This window comes from Sarcophilus harrisii, chromosome 1 (genome assembly GCF_902635505.1).
Source record: "Sarcophilus harrisii chromosome 1, mSarHar1.11, whole genome shotgun sequence".
NCBI classification, from domain to species: Eukaryota; Metazoa; Chordata; class Mammalia; order Dasyuromorphia; family Dasyuridae; genus Sarcophilus; species Sarcophilus harrisii.
The window spans coordinates 459,771,330-459,791,474 of NC_045426.1; the positions used below are offsets into that span (position 1 = coordinate 459,771,330).

A 20,145-nucleotide genomic window follows, 5' to 3' on the forward strand; every position below is an offset into this window, starting at 1 on the left:
GCTTTGTGAAACTTCATAATTGGTTTAGTAACAAACTAATGAATTGTCATTTTCAAGTTAAATTTGATATTATCAAAATTTTATAATGGTTATTTAACCATTTTATATATTTACATATATGTATATATATATATATATATACACATATATATATATATATATACTTTTATTTAAATCTTCTTTGTGCAGAAGATATATTCTTCAGTGATTTGATTTCCTAAAGAGTCACACTATTCCTTTGTTTTCTTCTACTTTACATTATAAGAACGACTTTATTTGGCATTTTGTCAATCATAAATTTCCTTTAAAAATGCATGGTTTTCTTTATAATATTCATAATATGTAACATTGTGTGACCTTAGTGTCATCTTAATTATGGTCATCTTAATTATGAAAATTACATAATGTACATACTGATTATTTGAAAATTAATAACTAAAATAGTCCAATTTTTTCTTCTTGTATAAGAAAAATATAATTCAATACATTACATTTCTTACACATATCTAAAGCTTTATAATCTTTTATGCTTTTGTGTGTGTTTTATGTTCTTCTTGATAACATATCTTATATTAAAATAATATTTGTATGCATAATATAGTATCTTAATATTAAAATAATATTTGTATGCATAATATAGTACTTGGCATAGTTTGAAGAGCCTGAAAATTTTAAATATTGTTTGACTGCCACTTTGTGATTTTGCGGAAGGAGTAGTTGAATTTGGGGGTGTGTGTTCAAATATATTCTTTTTTTTCAGGTAGAAAATTAGAAAAATATCCTATTTCTCACTGTCCAGTATAAAAAATAAGCAACATACTAAAAATAATGTTAAATAAAATTATTAACTAGCATTATTGTACTCTTTTATTCATTATAGTAATTATAGAATTATATATAATATATAACAATTTTATATATAATCTATGTTAATGTATAATAATATAACATATAACATAATGTGATAGTAATTATATATAATTATAATATAATAGTTATATATTTACACACACACACACAATAATACTTTGACATTTATAAAACCCCTTAAATACATTATCTCATTTGATATTCACAACAAACCTGTCTAGTAGCTGCTTTTACTCTTCTTGTTTTATAGATGAAGAAACTGAAGCTATTAAGGCTTAGAGTAGTTAATTGACTAGTCTAGGGTACATAGCCCTTGGTGTCTGTGATAAAAGTTGAATCTAAATCTTCCAGATTCTAGCTTCAACACCTCATTCACTTTATAGTACTGCTTCATTGCCATGCAAATGATTTTTTTAAAAAGGAAAAGAAAAGAAAGCTGGTTTCAGATTGAATTAAAAAGAAGCTTCTTGAGTATGGCCTGACATTGGTACACAAAGATCAAATTATATTCACTATATTTACTAGGGCAGGAAAGTATACTAATATTTGAATAAGACTTTCAACACCAAGTATTATTACTGAGGGAATTCAGTCAACCAAAACATTCCATTCTCCAAGCCTCAGTTTTATAAGGATAGCTAGCTTGAAAGAATATTTTTCATGTTGGATTCCATGACAACAATCTTTTATAAAAGAAAGACATTCTGCAATTAATGAGATTTTTGTGATGTTGAGAAAATAACAATACCTCCTACAATTTAGAGTTGACAAAGTTTTATAGTTATTTTGCATGTTGCTAGTAGCATGCGATGCTACTTCCTACTATAAAATCTTGATTTTATCCTGAAGACATGTACATCTTCATCTCCTTCTGTGAAACTCTGCTTACCACCTATTATCAGATCCATTAAAGGTTTAGCAAGATAAGCAATAGTCATAAGAGATTATCTCTTTATTTCCTTTATACATACCTTCTCTTTCCAATATGGATAATAAAAGTGTTGAGCTCGACATATACTTAAGGTGACTGTTGCCAAAATCTTCTTTCTTTCTAATTTTGCTATCACAAATATCAGAGATTATTAAGATAAAATTGTCAAAAAAATTTTTTTCAGTATTAAATTTTTCCATTTGCTTACCTGAGATAATCAAAATAAATGATATATTCAATTTTATTTTTCAGTTCTTTTTATTGTCATGAAAAAATTATGGCTGGCTATAATATTTAATATGTATGTAGTACTTTAGGGTGAGTTCCCTGTTGGGATTCTACATCATGTGATAAAATGCTTTGGAATTTCATAGAAGAAGAAATTTATCAAAAAAAAAATAATTCAGTTCAGCAAATATTTAACGTACTAAAGTACTAAAACACTATTCTTAGTGCAGGGGGATGAGAAGTCATATTAATAAAAGTTGACATTTACAGAGTGCTTTCTGGTTACAAAGTTCATTGCATACATTATCTAATTTGATTTTTACAATAACCATGTGAGATGCATAATGCAGATGGTATCCTCATGCATAATTATAAAAATAGAGACTCAGAAGCAAAGTAATTTGTCTAATTTTACCCAGCTAGTAAGTGACAGAGCTGGGATTTGGACTCATCTCATCTGGGTGCAATTCTGTTACTTTTCCAGCTATAACACAAGGAATTAGTAATTATGAGAGGGGACCAGGTATTAAAAAGTTATCCCCTAGTTTTATAAAATAGATGTTTTAAAGACAAGATAAATTTTCTCATTGACAGCATTTCTTTAATTATACCAGAACCTGGAGCAGCTAGATGGTGCATGGATAGAGTACCAGACCTAGAGTCAGGAAAACCCATCTTCTTAAATTCAAATATGACCTCAGACACTTAGTAGTTACATGACTTGGGGCATGTTACTTAATCTTTTTGCCTCTGTTTCCTCATTTGTAACATAAGCTGGAGAAAAAAATGGCAGATCATTTTAAAGTTTTTGCCAAGAAAACCCCAAGTGGAATCACAAAAAGTTAGACATGCCTGAGCAACAACAAAACCCCCAAAACACCAGCTACCAGTGTGAAACTTCAAGTGATGATTAATAATCACTTAAGAATGTACGTGTGGATGGACTAATTTATTAATTGTGCATGCTGATTGTTTTTAAGGAATTTATATAATATTTTTGTCTTGAAAATCAAAAATAAATTTTTTTAATTAAAGCAATTTAAAGCATTTCTTTTGTAGAACTAATGTTCTGTGTATGCAACTAATTTTAACTGTTTTAAAAGAGAAAAGGACATGTATCTAGATGATCAAATAAAATCAACTTTGTTTTGAATGCTTCATGTGGGGAAAATGGCAAGTGTTTTGTTAGTGCTCTTTACCTACAAATTAAATGATATGAATACATTTTTTCTTTGATTGAAAAATTTAAAGTGAAAGAAGTAATTAAAGAAGAGCTTAAAAAGACAAAAGAGAAACCAGAGTCAAAGAAAGAAAATAAGATTGAAGATAAAAAGAAGGGGAAGAAAGAAAAAGATGACTGGAAGGATAAATTTGCTGCTGATTCAGATAAATCCAGAAAGGAGTCTTCCAAGGGTAAAAAAGATAGAGAAAAGGAAAAAATAGGACTAGAAAAAAGTAGCAAAGACAAAGAGATTATGAAAAGATCAGGAAGTGGAAAAGATGCTTCTACTAAAATGGCATCCAGACATAAAGAAGAGAAAAAAGTAGATAAAAGTCCATCTAAGCTTGCAAGCTTAGCAAAGGGTCAAGATCGGAAAAAAAAGAACTAAATCTTTATTACTTCCATCAACATGGAATGTCAAGTGCTGTACCATTACTTAATATTTATTGAATTATTAGATGATATTGTAAATTTCCAGTTTTGGAGATTCATTTCCCTGATCTTACTAAACAGATTATGCATAATTTTTGTAATAACTATTTTAAAATGTTCTGTTTTTACAGGGATATTTATTTGCAAATGAAAAACTTCTGATTCCACAATAAATTTATTTAAAGAATTTGTTTGCAGTATTGAAAACTTGACTGCTTTAGTAACTTTATTTCATTAATTTAATTTGATTTCTATGTATTGACGATTTTTTCAAGGCTTGTTTAGATGCATAATATTTAAATTGTGATCAAAATGGAAATTTATATTGTTATCCTTTAATCACATTTTAAGTGTAAAATACCATTTTCTTAATTATGTACATAGAATGTCTTTTACTGTGATACTCTAATATGTAGCATATTTATTAATTTGTATGTCATATCATTTTAATATACCATAACCTCCTTTGAAAATGATGTATCATGTTTGAAAATACAGTATCTAGCATGTAGAAAGTGCTTGAATTGAATTGGAAGGTAAGTACTTAAGTATCTATGCTGGAATAATAAATATATATTTATAAAGTTTGGCCTTTCATGAACTTCTTCTTGCAGTCACTAGAATGTAAGCTCTTTGAGGGCAGGGAAAGTTTAATTTTTGTCTCTTTGGATCCACATACCTAATGCACTGCTTAGTATATAGTAGATATTTAATAAAAGCTCATAGGTTTTGTTGAATTCCAAAGTAGTTTAGTTACTGAAGTAACAAACAGGTTGGGTTATAAGGCCCTCCTAGAGGTTTTTATAAGAATTCTATTTACTAAAACTTAAAGTGATAATCCAGGATGATTTTTCATTTTGTGTACAGAATGGCATCCTATTTTGAGATATTATACAGTCCCATAATTATTGAATCTTATAAAATGACTTCATTTTAACTTGTAGATGAGACTTTTTTTAGTTCAACAGAAAACAATTCATTTATCTAAAGATTTTTTAAAAAGAAAAATGTGGTCAATATAGCATTGATGTACCTAGAGCTTTAACTTTTTTGTATCTAGAACTTCAAGTATAATTAAGACATTGTAAAAATCTGGTTTTTGATGTTTAAAGGACAATCTTCTAATTTTGTTTTAGCATGGAAAAGTATAGTGTTGCCAGCCAGAGTTTAATTTTTTCATATTCTAATCTTTGTTCTGAAAAACTTAAAAAGGTTGAAGTTTTATCATACTTACATAATAATTTCTAAACTTACTATAATTTCTAGATTTGTGTGTTTATATTTGATGTACAAGTATATTTCACTGCTACAATTCAAACATCTAGAAATTCAGTTTATGTAAATTCTGTTTCATACATCTAGAACAGTATGTAACTTCCATTAATTTCTAAGCAAAGTTTTTCTAAAATGGGTGCTTAATAACTAATTTATCAATGAAACTAATAGATTTTTTTAAAGGACTATTTATTCTCATTTCAAATGCTGACTTGTTTACTGTGTTGACAAAATATATAGATTTATGGAAATTTAAAGGAAATGTATAAGTGATAATTTATCAGTATTATTATACTAGAAGTCAGGGAATTTTGTGTTTCTATTACATTGTAATATTGTAATAATTTTTAGATATTATTTTGGTGATAGATAATAGCTTTTTAAGAAGGCATTCTAATAGAGAAAATTGTAAATTTTAAATGAATTGAAAAAGATAATCTTTGTTTAATTACTCATGAATTTATCAGAGTACCACATATTAATGAGCTTGTTTTCAGTTTAATCATTTTTCTCTTAAATGTCTGATGAGTAATGATATCTGTATATTAAAACAAATACAAATGCATTCTGAGACTGATTATTAAATACAGTACTTCATATTTTAATTCATTTGGCTTAGTAAAATTCAGATTTGATCTTTACAAAAGGGTTAACAATCTTTATGCTGCTCTAATTTATTTCAGCATTGTAGCTCATCTACTACTAAAGTGGTTAGTTAAACTTTTATTTTAACTAATTTGTTGAGGTTATACTTGAGGTACACTTTTAAATCTCTATCTTAAAATGTTTTTATTTATGAATATATTTCTTACTAATAGATGTCTTTAAAACATTGTTTTTTATTATTAGGTATGGTGAAGTGAAAGTAATTTAAAACTGATCTGATTGCTTCATATTGTTTGACATTTTTCTATTAATGGAGTTTCAAAATTTTTATGTTACTTGATTAATAGATCAGTGTAAAAATCATATTAAATCTGATAATTATTCTTAGTTCAGTTTTTCCACTTTTTATTCCTTTCTAATACCTGGTAATGTGTATTCTTCTCAACTTCAACAATAAATTTGAGTTATAGTTCCCGATATAAACTATTCAATGAGTTTTATGTAATCGTGAGTATAACTCAAAATAGAAATGTCAATATAAAGATAAATCCTCAGTTTTTATTTTAGTTATAGAATTTTTTCAGTTCTTTCAATTTTGTTTGAAACATTAAATGTACTTTTTAAAATAAGATTTGTATAAAGTGTGCTTAGGTATAAAAATGACTTTAGAGAAGAAACTTGTTTAACTCATAATGTACCTGAACTGTTTTCTGTAGCATCCGACTGCCATTTGTAACACTTTTTCTGGAGAAGTTCATTAGAATTTTGCTTAAAATGCAAGGAACACATCTTGCCCATGAAAAATAATGTCATACAAGAGCTGGCATAAACTGTGATTAATGGCTATTTCCTTCCTCCCCTCTTATATACAAAAGTATCCTCTTAATATTTTCTTAGTTACATTTTAAAATATATTTTAACATTCATTTAAAAAAAATGAGTTCCAAGTTCTCCCTCCTCCCATTTCCCCCATCCCCATTCATTGAAAGGGCAAGAAATATGATATTAATTATAATTATAAAATTAATTGTAAGTTAAATAATAAACTATTTTTACATTAACTATATTGAAAGTAGAAAACAAGAAAAAGAAAGTGAAAAACATATGCTTTAGTCTGCACTCGGAGCTCATGAACTCTCTGGAGGTGGATTACATTTTTTATCACGGGTCTTTTGGGATTGTGGAGGATCACTGTATTGATCTAATATTTTTATAATTGATCATTATTATCGTATGTGCAGTGTTCTCCTGGTTCTACTCACTTCATTTTGCATCAACTCATTTAAATCTTCCCAGATATTTCTGAAACTATCCTACTACTCATTTCTTATATAGTACAATAGTATTCTTTGATAGACTATTTCCAATTCAGTTTTCCATCATCCCTGATTTTTTTTTCCCTTTTGAGTCCAGGGATTGGCACATTGTATTCCACTGTTGCTTAGAACCAGAGTTTCTCTCCTTCACACATTCACCTTATACACATTCAGTTTCTTCTCCTGCTCTCCTCACCTTGAATCAGTCACACACCATTTTTGAGGGCTTTCTAAGAGTTTATATAAATAGCATTTTTATCTTCCATGAGTCACTAATGGCCAGAATACGCTCCATCTCCTGATGAATATAATAGCAAGCTAATAACAATGAGCCTCTACATTTAACTAAGCAGATCTTCAGGAAGTAGAAACTTGATCTCTTCAAAACTATATCAGAATCCTTTCCCACTTGAAAGAATCCATCAGAACTTGAACTTTGCAGTCATTTTAGCTCCCATGATTACTTGAAGAAAGTAACAGAATGTGTTTTAAAGGATGCCCATTTTGTGTCCCCATGCTTTCTCTATTTTTTTTTTTTCCTTTTAGCTGTAGAGCAAGACAAAGACTGGGCGTGGTTGTTGTTGGCATACTCACACACACACATATACACACACATATGTATATATAAAGAATATTAAAGAAATGTCATTCCGTAGTTCAGAGGGGAACTTTGGCAACCTAAGTCTTGGGGCTCTGAGATGAGAAACAAGAATAGCTTTGCTCATCTGCAATATGAGGAATCTGAGGCAAACAAGTTTAAGTGATTTGTCCAGGTGACGCAGGTAGTAATTGACTGATGTTAGATTTGAACTCAGGTCTTCTAGATTTCAAACTAATTGCTCTCTATGCCAAAGATCCTTCAGTGCACAGTTATCATTGGACATTATTAAAGGAATTTTGTGAATATTCTGATGAAATATTCACTTTATTTACAGCATTCTCCCAATTAGAATCCCTACTTGGTAACAAGGAAATTGAAAAATAATTTTATAAGTTAGCATATGTCATAATTACTTTTAGTCCCTTAGATAAATGTGTTTTTAGTTTGAATTTAAGTACTCTCTATTCAGTAGTCCTTTGTATTGCCTATGTTTCTGGTGCCAGTGCTAGTGCAATCTTGGTGAATGGTTGCATATCTGCGGTGTGTAGGAACCAACCTAATTGAATTTAGGGAGGCTTATCAATAGGTTGGCTGCAGAGAGTTTTTTAGCTCAGTGGGTGGAAGAAATGGTCCCACCCTCCCCCCCAAAAAAAAATCACAATTCCTTCTACTATTGGAGCAATTGCTATAAGGATAGTGAAATCTTATTTTTTTTTTCTTCTTTAGTAATGTTTATAAAGGGTCTGTCTGTTTTTCAACTTCAGAAGATAGCTTATTAGGATATTTTCCATTCTGGTAAATAATTAAATGCCTACTGTATGTCAAACACGATGCTAAGTCCTGGGGATAAACTTAATAGAAAAGTCTACCCTCATTTTGCTTGTGGAAAGAGTGCAAGGGAATCTTGTTCTGTGAAAATAGGCTGAGCAGCTGATGTAAAGTGGAGTGAGTTTAACCTACTTTCTGCCCTTTATAAAAAAAGGCATTGGGAGGAATTTGTTCTACTCTCCAGACCTCTAATATGAGGGGAGAGGAGGCTGAAAGAAATGGAGTCAATAAAGTCTTAAGATAAGATTGTGTGAGTTTAGGAATGTTAAGATAGATTGTCCTGGAAGGGGGGGGCATCTTGTTCCTTGGAGTTGAAATCAGTACTTCTTACTTAACAGAATTCTTAAGTTGCATGATAAAAAAAAAATCAAGTCAACTTTCTATTGTAGTCTTAGCAGGAATGGGAATGTTTTACTCCTTTTAAATGAATTTTAGCTACATTTTAGTGCACTGATCTGTTATTCCCATAGCTTTTAACTCTCTGGACTTAAGTCATCATTATTTAAAATACTGCTTCTTATGACGCTAAAAAAACACATAGTGTGGGGCAGCTAGGTGGTGCAGTGGATAGAGCAGTAGCCCTGAAGTCAGGAGGACCTGAGTTTAAATCTGGCCTCAGACACTTAACACTTCCTAGCTGTGTGACCCTGGGCAAGTCATGTAACCCCAATTGCCTCAAGGGGAAAAAAAAGCACAGTGTACTATATGATTTTAGTTCCTATGAAATATGTAATTCTTAATTTAAAGAAAAAAAGCACTTTTACTAAAACATGCCAAGGCAAAGAAGTGTTGGGATAAGATAATTTTGTTGTATTAAATTTGAAATGGTTAATTTATCACATATCTCTAGTCTGTTTTACTAGTTCCTTCCATTTACAATAAAAATGTAAAGAATCTGAGATTACTACAGGAAATAAAAACATTAAATACAGATACTAGATATGCAAATAAGTTACTTTTTTAAATGGTCAAAGGCATTTTATTTTAAGAGATTTCATACTTACTGGATCATAGACTTAGAGCTAGAAGAGAACTCATTAAAATGAGGTAATTTAACCTTCTCAATTTTTAGATGAGGAATTTGAAATCTCAGGGAATATAAATGATATATCCAGGGATGCATAGTTGATAATCCTGCATTTGAACCTATGTCTTCTGATTCTTGGATCAGAGTGCTTTTTTTAGAGCTTCATTACTTTCTCTGAATAGGCATTAGATGTTGCAGTAAATAAAGTGCTAGCCATAGAGTCAGGGAGGACTTGAGTTCACATCCAGAAGACATTTATTTATTGGCTCTGTGATCAACTAGTTACCTTAATTTCCTCATTTGAAAAATGAGCTGAAGAAGGAAATGGCAAACCACACTAGTATCTTTACTAAGAAAACCCCAAAATGAGGTCCCAGAGTCTGACAGAAGTACTTGACTAAACAACAAAGCTTTCTATGAAAATTTATCTAAAAAGTTAAAGGTTATAGCCTGTTGATAATGTTTTAAAATATATATATATATATATTATTCTGAACTTATATACATATTAAAAAGAAAATTCAAACAAGCATTTCTGTATACACAGTACAATTCAAAGAGAATTTGTAAGTGAAATTGTGACGTACTGTTCTATGTTGCCTGTTTTTTAAAAAAGTATATAATAAATTTAACATTTTATTTTTAAAAACTCATGCTTGTCTGTGCTTTCTTCTGAATTTTCTTTTCTTATTTTTTAAAAAAATATGTTTTAAAATTGTTTCATTGGCTCTTGTTTTTCTTTTCCTTTTACCCTGATATCATAATTTCAAAATCCTACAAACTCCTTACTCAATTGAAAATAGGAAAAAGAAAATTATGTAAAAAGTCTAGTCATATCCACACAATGACCATATCCAAAAATGTATATGCCTTTCCATGTATTGAGTTCTTCACTTGTCTCTTAAGACATGGGGGTAATATGTTCTATTATGGGTTCTCAGGAGCTGCAGTTGATCATAGTTTTGGGTAAAGTATTAAAATGACAAGATGAGAAACAAAACTTGGAAGTTTTGGCTTTTTGTCTTGTCATTGTACATATTCTCATTCTGCTCAACTTATTATTCATCAATTCCTATTTCTATCTCTGAAATTGCTTCTTTTGTCATTTCTTACAATGCAATGACATTTCATTACATATACTTATTAATTGATTTATTCCTAGTTGGTGAAAATCCTCTTAATTTCTAGTACCTTACTTTTTTTTTTTTTTTTTTTTTTTTTTTTCACTTTTAAAATATCCCTTTCAGAATCAGGAAGTTTATCACACTAGAGGTTCTTCATTCTCAGGTATTATTCTCCCACCTAATGACTTTTTCTCTGAATATCCACCTGTTTTACTCTAGAATATGATATATTCTTACACCAGGCTTTCTGTGTATACGTGAAAATGTTTGTGTTCCACCATCCTTTACCTGTTTCAAGTAAGAATGAGATTCATCTAATGCTCCTATTTTTTTATATTTGTATACTATTCTCACATACCCCAATTATGAAAAAGCATTGTTATAATCCTTTTTTTCTTATTTCTTTCTTTGGTGATGTATTCCCTTTGCTATCCTTTTTCTTTCCTTTATTAAAATCCTCAGAAAAGAATCTATCTATTACAAGGGCTTCTGGTGGTTTTTTTGTTTCGTTTTGTTTTATTGTTTTTTAATCCCTCAATACTTTTAAAGACACTGATGTTCTGAAAGGACATTTCCCCCCACCCGCATTATTCTGTTGTTATAACTTCATTTCATAGTTCTTATTTCATTAAGTTTATCTTTTAAAGTTTTGTTTTAATTTTTCCAATCCTTTGATTCTGTAGTAATATTTCTTGACTCATGAAGTGATTTATTCTATTTGGTCTATTGCAATTTTCAGAAAGGTTTTAGGTAAAGCTTAGCAATATCTTTCCTAAGGTATTTATTCTCTTTATAATTCTTTCCTTCAGAACTTTAACTTCATTTTTTATTTATTTCTTCATTTCTTTTGCATATTCATATAAAGAGATCAACTTTTACTTTTGAATCTCTGCTTGTAATTTTTACAGAATTACCCTCTCTCAATTGAAGTTTTGGTTATCTCTGGATCTATAATAATTATGAGCTATTAAGATCCTTGGTGTGGGTGTTGGTATGGGTGTGTCTTTAGTCTGTATGTAATTATACTTTCCTGATCATTTTTCTGGCTCTGGGACTTTTAAACCATGCTGTCTCATTCTGGAATTTTTCTCATTGTCTTAGGCCTACTTAGCTTAGAATATCTGGGTGAATAATTACTCTGCAATCTTTTAAGTATGTACTATCTTTCTGTAAGGCCTGACCCCTTCTCCAATTGTTGAATTCATCCTAAAGTCTCTCATTTTGTGGAATGGACCTATTCCCTTCTAGTTGCACTCTCAGTATCATGTCTACCTTAATTCCCCTCCTCCTCCTTTTTAACTCTTATGTACTTGACATATAGAAGCCCTTTCTTTCTTCTTTTCCCTCTTTCTCTTCCTTTTCTCTCTTTCTTTATCCCTCTCTTCTTTCCTGAATTGAGTTTTGTTCCAGGATTAGATTCCAGCCTCTGCTGTGCTTTTGAGTTTGAACCTGCTTGGACTCAGATTGGATTCACCAAGGTTTAGGTGCTGAGTGCTGCTTTGCTACAACTGCTTCCAGCCACATTTAGTTTCTTCTAAGACCCATTCTGTGGCTTTTCAACCATCCTCGAACTGTCTCTGAATGGAACTTTGTATGCTGTAGGTATCATTGCCCCTTTTCTAACAGGCCCATTTCCTATTGCTTATCCTGAGCAGAACTGACTTTTTGTGTAGTTTCTGGGATGGATCAAACCACTTATAGTTTTTTCAATAGATTTCTTGATCATTATTTTTAGGTTTTTGCTAGAGTGGGCATATGGGAGCTATCATCCTTACCTTCAAGTGGCCATCTTGAATGGAAAATTCAAGGATAAACATTTTTAGAGAATGTTCAATCCTTTGTAACTCTCTGAGCTACAGGATTACTGCTAACCTTACATAAAAGTAATCTTCTACAACTAGTAGTAATAATAATCAAGCATTAAACATTCCACCTCTATGTGAATTAATCTTAGAGGTTTTAAATGTTTTATGAAACTTTTGCTTTAATTTTTATTAGCCTTCAACTATGGGTAAAAACTTTTAACCCAAGAAAATAGGTCAAAGCAATCTTAGTAATTTATTTAGGAGTACTAATATCCTTAAATTTCTGGGATCTCATTAATACAAATTACTTATATATGTTCCATATTTATATAACTTGGAAGGGAGAACATTGTTGAATGACATATCTCAATGATTTCCCTGCTACTTTGGATGTCATACTATTGTTTAATTTTGTTATGTCTTGTCCTTATGTTCTGCCTGTATTATATACTGTTTTTAAAAACTAAAGAAAAAAATTTGTACTTCGTTAATTTTATCCCATTTTTTAGAGTTATAATTTTTTTTTGTTTTGCAATTCCAATGTAGTGAAAAGAACTTCTACAAAAAGTGTAATAGAGAAAACAATAAAGAGAAAAAATGAAAAATCTGAAGGCTTTTGATAGAAGAAATAGAAAATTCATTCTTGCAGCTGGATTATTGTTTTCTTTTAAAGCAACTATTGCTCTATTAAGATCTTAAAATAATCTAAAAATTGCATGGTTCATTTCAGTCAGGGATATGTTGATAAATATTTAACAGCTAGCCTCATGTATACATGACATATTTGTGAGTTTAATCTACATTTTTTACATTTTCTCTCTCACTCCTTTAAGTCCATATTGCAAGTTAGCAAAACTATGTACCGAAGCTAAGAACGGTTTTTTCTTTTTCAAATGATTGTATTTTTTAAAAAATAAAAGCCCTTCTTAGCTTTTAGGTTTACACAAAAACGGGCTGAAGGCAGCATTTGGCCTTTACGTACAATTTGTTGATCCCTGGTTTTAGGCAATCAGTAAAATAATAAATGAAGCTTTTTTTAGAGGATGGTTTCTCAAGTGAAATACTGAAAATTGAACACTTGTCATTTCTGGGCTGGTATAGTGGGTTTAGGTAGGTGGCATACTGGATGGAGCCTTGGAGTTGGAATTGAGAAGATTTTGTGCTCAAATCTGGCATCAGATTCTACCAGTATGATTCTGGGAAAATTACTTAACCTTGTTTGTCTTGGTTTCCTCATCTGTAAAATATTCTCGAGAAGGAAATAGCAAATTACTCCAGTATCTTTGTCTAGAAAACCTCAAGTGGCATCACAAGAAGTCGAATGTGACTGAAAAACACAGTCATACTCACAACTGACTGACACGTTGTCTCCAGTAAATGTAGAAACTACTGATTAAGAAACATGTAACATCTTCCAACTCCAAAATCTTTCTTTATCCTAGAATCACTTAGTAAAAGGGCTTGGGTGGTATTAGATATTAAGATTGAATTCTGAATCTTAATTGATTCATTGTATACTTGTAGGAAATTTTGCCCAACTCTGCCTTGAACATGATAGTTCAGAGAGCACTGACAAAAATTCTTTACTTTATGTAGCTCCTGGTTTGTATTAGCATCCCCTGCTGTAGCTTTTTAGCAGATTATTTTGTTAAACTTTCTTCACATAACTAGAAAGGTATTCTCACTTTTTTCTCATATGTATTAATAGTATAGAACTTAGTTGTATGGATTATTGAAAGACAAAAGGAAATTAATCTATTGAGGAAGGTTCGATATAGTTACACACTACAGGAATATGGAATTTGTAGTCACTTCTGCTATGGCCCTTTGGAAATCTATTTGTTATTTAGGAAAATGCTTGCAAGTGGAGCAAGACTCTATGACCAGAAAATAATGGTGATTTCTTTTACTTAGGGTTAAGTTTTGGCTAAAGGTAAAGTACTTGAAGTAGGAAGAATGGGAGTTATCTGTGCTTTTATCAAGCTTCCTAGCTTTTCAAGGTATGTGGTGTGATGAGATAGAAGAAGGAAAGTATGAATGTATAGATATATAAGAAAAAATTGAACAAAACAAAAATTATAGAAAATAAAGGAAACCAGGAACTAATAGAAACTTTTTTGTCTAAAATCTTTGTTTTAGAGTTGCTTAGGAAGCCTTCACAATTATTGTTTGATACCAATAATAAATGCTGAAAGGAAGAATGTGAGAGAGAATGTGTGTTTATGTGTATGTCTATATGTGTGTGTCCACACATGCATGTGTAAAGCATGTACTTATCTTTCCTTTTGTCCAAACTGGGAAATGCCTGGGATTCCAGTGGGAAACATTGTAGTGAACTAGAAAGTAGAATGGATTATTCCAGATAAAGAGATTTAACTACATAGTAATAGAAAATCCTGAAGTTTTTTATAATTCTACAGCAAACATCAGACATTGGGCCACCTGTGACTTGTGTTTTTTCCCTTTTTTCCTTTCTTCATATTGTTTCAAAAAATAAAATTCTGCATTAAAAACACACCAGATACATTGAATATTTCCCCATAAATTATTGAAGTACAGAATTATGTGTATAATTGTAAAGCAGTTAGGTAGAATTTAACATTTTCAGTATAGAATAAATCCAACATGTAACTTTCAAAATTGTATTGTTTTTCTGTGATTTCTTCTGGCCTTCCCATTTTAGGAAGTCAAGTGTGTAGGGAAAGGGAAAGGAAGAAGACATGACTTAATAATCCCTTCAATTTCCTCCCTCTTGCCCTCTCCTCCCACATAGCAAAGAAAAACCAAAACTTTGTGGTATATATGTATATTAAGGCAAAGTAAGTAGTACTTATAATTCAATGTTTGTACCAGTGAAATTTTCTTCACCAATTGAAAAATTGTTGAGGTCTTAGTTTAAAAATATTTTGTTTCTTAACTTGATGCTGATAATCTTTTTTATAAGTATATTTATCAGACTTAAAATTAGTGGTTTAAGAACAATATGGAATCTGTATTTTATGTTTTTGTTTTAGAAATATTTATAGGTTTTCTATGATTTATCTTAACTTTTATTGTTATTGGAATTGAATTATTCCTAATATTTAGTTATTACAGCTGTGATTTTCTGTAATTGAAAAAGGGAGTTGGAAATAAATCTGCCATTTTTTTTTTCCTTCAGATATCAGATACACATTAGTACTTAGTGTTATTATAGTGGCATATTTTGTATATAGTCTTAAGGTACGAGAGCATTTTTATTTTACTTTGCACATCCGTTTTTAGTATATGACAATATAAAAACTGAAAAAAAATCACAGTATAATATATCAAATCTGGACAGGTAATTGAAATATCTGTTATCCTTTATCTAAATTAAAAAGTGCTTAGACATTAATTATTTAAAATTAATTTTTGGGGCAAGCAGTGGACATTGTTAATAATATTCTTATTATTCTTATTTTGAATAGAATTTTTCTCTTGGATAGCCTAAATATAATCCTACCTAATGAAAAAGATATACATTTAAGAATTGTTTTTTCTCCTAGAGTTTTAATTTAAAATTAAATACTTTCTGGATGGAAATGCAAATTCTTAAAAACCTTTCCAGATAGTCTCTAAACAATGTATTGGAAATGGTTACCAATATGGTCTTTTTCCTGGTCTAATGTGTTTTTGAACAAAGTTTTCCATTTTCACAAAAAAACCAAAGTTAACTTTATGAATGAAAAATGCAGGACTTAAGGAAAAATCTGCATCAGCAAAGTCAGTCTTACCTGGAGAACCAGAGGACCACATACAATCAGAAGATCAGGCTACAAAAAAATCAGGTAAGATTATTATATACGGGATCTTGCACCTCCTACTCTATGCTGCATTTTACAGTTAGGAAATTAAAGCCCAGAGGTGTGAAAACTTGTTCAATGTCACAGAGGTAGTAGAGATAAAGCTGGCACTAAAAGAGTATCCTGACCTTTATCTCAATGGTAATTTTATTGTCTTGTGTTACCATAAGTGCTTATGGTTTCCTGCCTTAGTTTTGTTTCCGAAATTAATTTTAAAAGGCAGTTTTCAAAATTATTTTGAATATACACAAATAATTTATATATATATGTGCATATATATATGTATATATATATATATATATATATACACATATAGTGAGAAAGCAAAATGATAAAAAGATGGAGAGTTCATCTCTCAGTGAGGAAGGCCTAGTTTTATGTCCTACCTCTGACATAACTGATCATGTGACTTCTGAGCAATTCTCTTAATCTTTTAGTATCCAAAGACTATAAAATTGGATAACAGATATTTATTTGCATTGATATGGATCAGGGATTCCTAGACAAAGTCCTTTGAATTTTTTTTTAATATTTTGGTAAATCATTTTAATATAATTGTTTTCCCTTATAATCTTATATATTTTATCATATATGTTTAAAAGCATTTTTCTAGAAAAGATCCATAGATTTCAATAGCCTTCCAGAGAGGTTAATGACATTAAGAGCCGCAGTACAGGGAGTTTGCTGGTAGAAGTACTCATGTGCTTTTCCTCCTGCTATTTTCACTCCAAAAGATACCCAGAACCTCATCAAAGATAGTGGTCAGGGGTACTCAGCTTCTTTCCTCACACTCCCATCTTGGCTTTCTATACCTCATTGTGAGCTTGTCTCTCTCAGTTTTCTAATTCCTAATCCTAATTGCCTAATCTATTTTTGGCCACTTCTAAAGTTTGTATGTACTATCAGTTCTTCATACATAGGAAATACTTCTGCATATTTTGCATTTTTTTTTAATTCATTACTCACTGAGGGCTTCCTACACAGGTGAAAATCAGAGGTCTCCACAAAAAAAAGGAAAGTTTTATTAAGAAAGGCCTATAGACTGAGAAATGGCTAATAGTTTTAAAAGAGATTATTTTAAAATTTGATTGTATCTCTGCTGGCTGTTTCAGGCACAACACAGTTATTTGCTTGACAGTTTTATGTTTGATGTCACAACAGATCTCCCCAGCAATTTGAGTTGTTAGAGTGAAATGGACTGTCTCAGGATGTAACTTTTTTTTTTTGGATATAATATATTATAGAAGAGATTCTTGTTCTTTCCAATTGATATTTTTTGATCATGCTATTTGAGAATTGAGAGAGGGGGAAATAATTTCAAGTTTGGGATTACAACAGGATTTAAGAAGAAGGCATGAGATGATCTGGGTATTAAAAAATAAGAATGATTTTCCTAGGTGAAATTTTGAAGGAAGTCTTTCTAGGTATAGAGAATGGCATAACAAGTGAATCCCAGAATTCTGAGATTTTAGTGAAAGAAATTGCTGTGGCAATTCTTCTACATTGGGATCACTTTAATTTTTTCCATGCCTAGAGTCTCCGTCTACCTTTGGGTCAAACAGATTTCATTTTTGAGCCAAGCAAATTCCTTGTTTTGAGCCAAGCAAAACAAATTAAACTCACCAGTCTGGAATTTGAGTCTAGTTACTTTAAATTCATTGAGGCAGTTAGCTAGTCTCATTCCATATGGAGACAAATGCTCGTCTCTCCAGTTCAGTATGCTACTAAGGCCTGTTGATTTTACCTTTGCTAACATCTTTTGCATATACTCCCTTCTTTTCTCTGACATTGCCTTTGCTCTGGTACAAGCCCTTGTTGCCTTGCACCTGCACTATTGCAATATTGCCTGCTGTTTGTTTTGCTTGTCACAGGAGATGTGACATTCTCTGATCAGCTCTTAATAACCTTCCAAAGGCCCAGTACATCCCTCTTCCCTGTCATTTCCACTCAACAAACTCCAGGAATTCCCTGTCATTTCCAAGATCAAATATAAAATCCTCTTGCTTCAAAACCCCCTTCTCAACCCTTCCCTGTACCTGCTCTCACACCATTTTCTTCATATATTTTGCAATCTAGTGATACTATTTGTAAAATAAGATTATCATTAAGATATTTTCAGTTTTATAGACTGACTTTACTTTTATTGTTTGTTTGTTTTTTGACTGAGGCTTTTGGGGTTAAGTGATTTGCCCAGAGTCACACATCTAGGAATTGTAAAGTGTCTGAGGCCACATTTGAACTCAGGTTTTCCTGATTTCAGGGGTGGTGCTCTATGCACTGCACTACCTAGCTGTCCCCGACTTTACTTTTAGAGAGAGCTCCAACAGATATTTAAAAATTGGGGCCGTATGCTACCAACACTTCTAAGGCATAGCAAATAACTTAGATTGACCAGAACATAAATTACATGGAATAGTGGAAGAAACTGAGAAGGGTAATAGATAGATGGGATACAAATAGAAGGACATGACAATTAAATCAGTTTGGAATTGATTCAGAAAGAAGCAGTGAGCTCTTGATGTGCCAACAGAGTGTAACATGGTTAGATTTAATTTTAAGGATGGTGAATTCAATAACATTGTAAATAGACGAAGTAGCTAGAGGCTAGAAGATGAATTAGGCTATTCCTATAGTCTTCGTAGTAATGAGATTCCATTGTAGGTTAAGTGGCGGTGGGAAAACAGGATGTAGAAAATGGATGTTATAAAACATGTTGGAAATGTGGAATTGTCAGGACTAGTCAACTTGATTAGGTATCTAGATGGCTTAGTGTTAGGCTTGGAGTCAGAAAGACCTGAGATCAGATCCTGTCTCAGATGCTTTCTGGTTGTATGACACTAGGCAAGTAATTTAACCAATCTGTCTCATTTTCTTCATCTTTGAAATGGGGATAATAATAGCACTTACTTCCCATGTGCATTGTGAGGATAAAATAAAGTCATTTGTAAAGCACTTTGCAAACCTTTAGGCACTATTTATTAGTATAAATGCTGACATTATTATGTTGGTATTTATGCTATACATTTATGTAAATAGAGCATACACTATCATAGTCCACCATCATAAGTCCACTATCATATAAGAAATATGCATTAACTTATATTACTAAATATATAATAACAAATTATTACTATCTAACAACACTAATACATATCTATCTTGTCCAGTAACTACTCATATAAGATATAATTATAATAATATATCATCATAATAATGACATAATTATATATTGCATATAACATTAATTTTTGATGTTGTATTGTATTGGTGCTACTGTAGAGGCATATGGCATATCAAGGCTTTAAATGCAGGTCAGTGTGTGAATTATGATACCTTTGGGAAAAAATAAATGTACTGGATTTTGAAGTTATTAACCTTTGTCACATCTCACATTGATAACTTCAGTAAGTGGTAAGACAACCCCTTTACAACCTCTTTTGCTTTTTGTGGCTTCTCATTGGCCATTCTATATATTTCAGAAAGAACTCCTTTGGAGAACATTTAACTCTGCTTTGTTTCACAAGTGACTTTAGAGTTTAGATAATTATTCTTTCTAAAAAATAATTTTTTTGTCTACTTTTAGTTTGTATGTTACTGCTTTCCCTCCATCTTTTCCCCCTCCTGGACCATTTTATTTCAAGCAAAACTTGGAATTTGTCCTTTTGCTTAAATATATAATATAAAGTAAATGCTTACCTTTAATATTCTGTTGGAAGTTATCCCTTTATAAGTAGATTATTTTTAATTTGTGCTATATTTGAAGTGTGATTCAAAAAATGCTAAAACATAATTTTATAATTGAATAGTCAATAAAAAGAATTTGAAAAATATTTTGTTTAGACATGAATCTGTTTACAGTTTTAGTAGTTAATAAAATTAAAGGGTGGAATTTTGGTCTTTCATTGAATAAGATTGTCATCAAATTAAAATTTTAATATTTAGGAATAAGGGACGCTTTAATTCATTTTTAGAAGTCATAAAATTGAAAATTGATTTCTTCTGATAGCATTGAACCAGTTTGATTATGTAAGCAGATATCTTTTTTCAGTCTGAATA

The 20,145-nt window shown here is 30.8% G+C and overlaps 2 protein-coding genes across 3 annotated transcripts in view; both read left to right on the forward strand.

The window, feature by feature from the left end:
- The window catches only part of LOC116420573 (aspartyl/asparaginyl beta-hydroxylase-like), a 37,152-nt gene extending 28,230 nt beyond the window's left edge, over positions 1-8,922 (forward strand). Inside the window, exon 5 of one of the 2 annotated variants that reach the window (XM_031946362.1) lies at positions 3,281-8,922. In XM_031946362.1, coding sequence (XP_031802222.1) covers positions 3,281-3,639 — 359 coding nt within the window. In that variant the 3' untranslated portion in view covers positions 3,640-8,922. The remainder of the gene's footprint in view (positions 1-3,280) is intronic. The other variant, XM_031946361.1, reaches the window with a different exon arrangement.
- A 4,582-nt stretch (positions 8,923-13,504) lies between these two features.
- Positions 13,505-20,145, forward strand: part of LOC100923835 (aspartyl/asparaginyl beta-hydroxylase) — a 161,783-nt gene continuing 155,142 nt past the window's right edge. The window contains exons 1-2 of the mRNA XM_031946358.1: positions 13,505-14,265; positions 15,982-16,074. The gene's annotated coding sequence lies outside the window, so the exon portion shown is untranslated. The remainder of the gene's footprint in view (positions 14,266-15,981; positions 16,075-20,145) is intronic.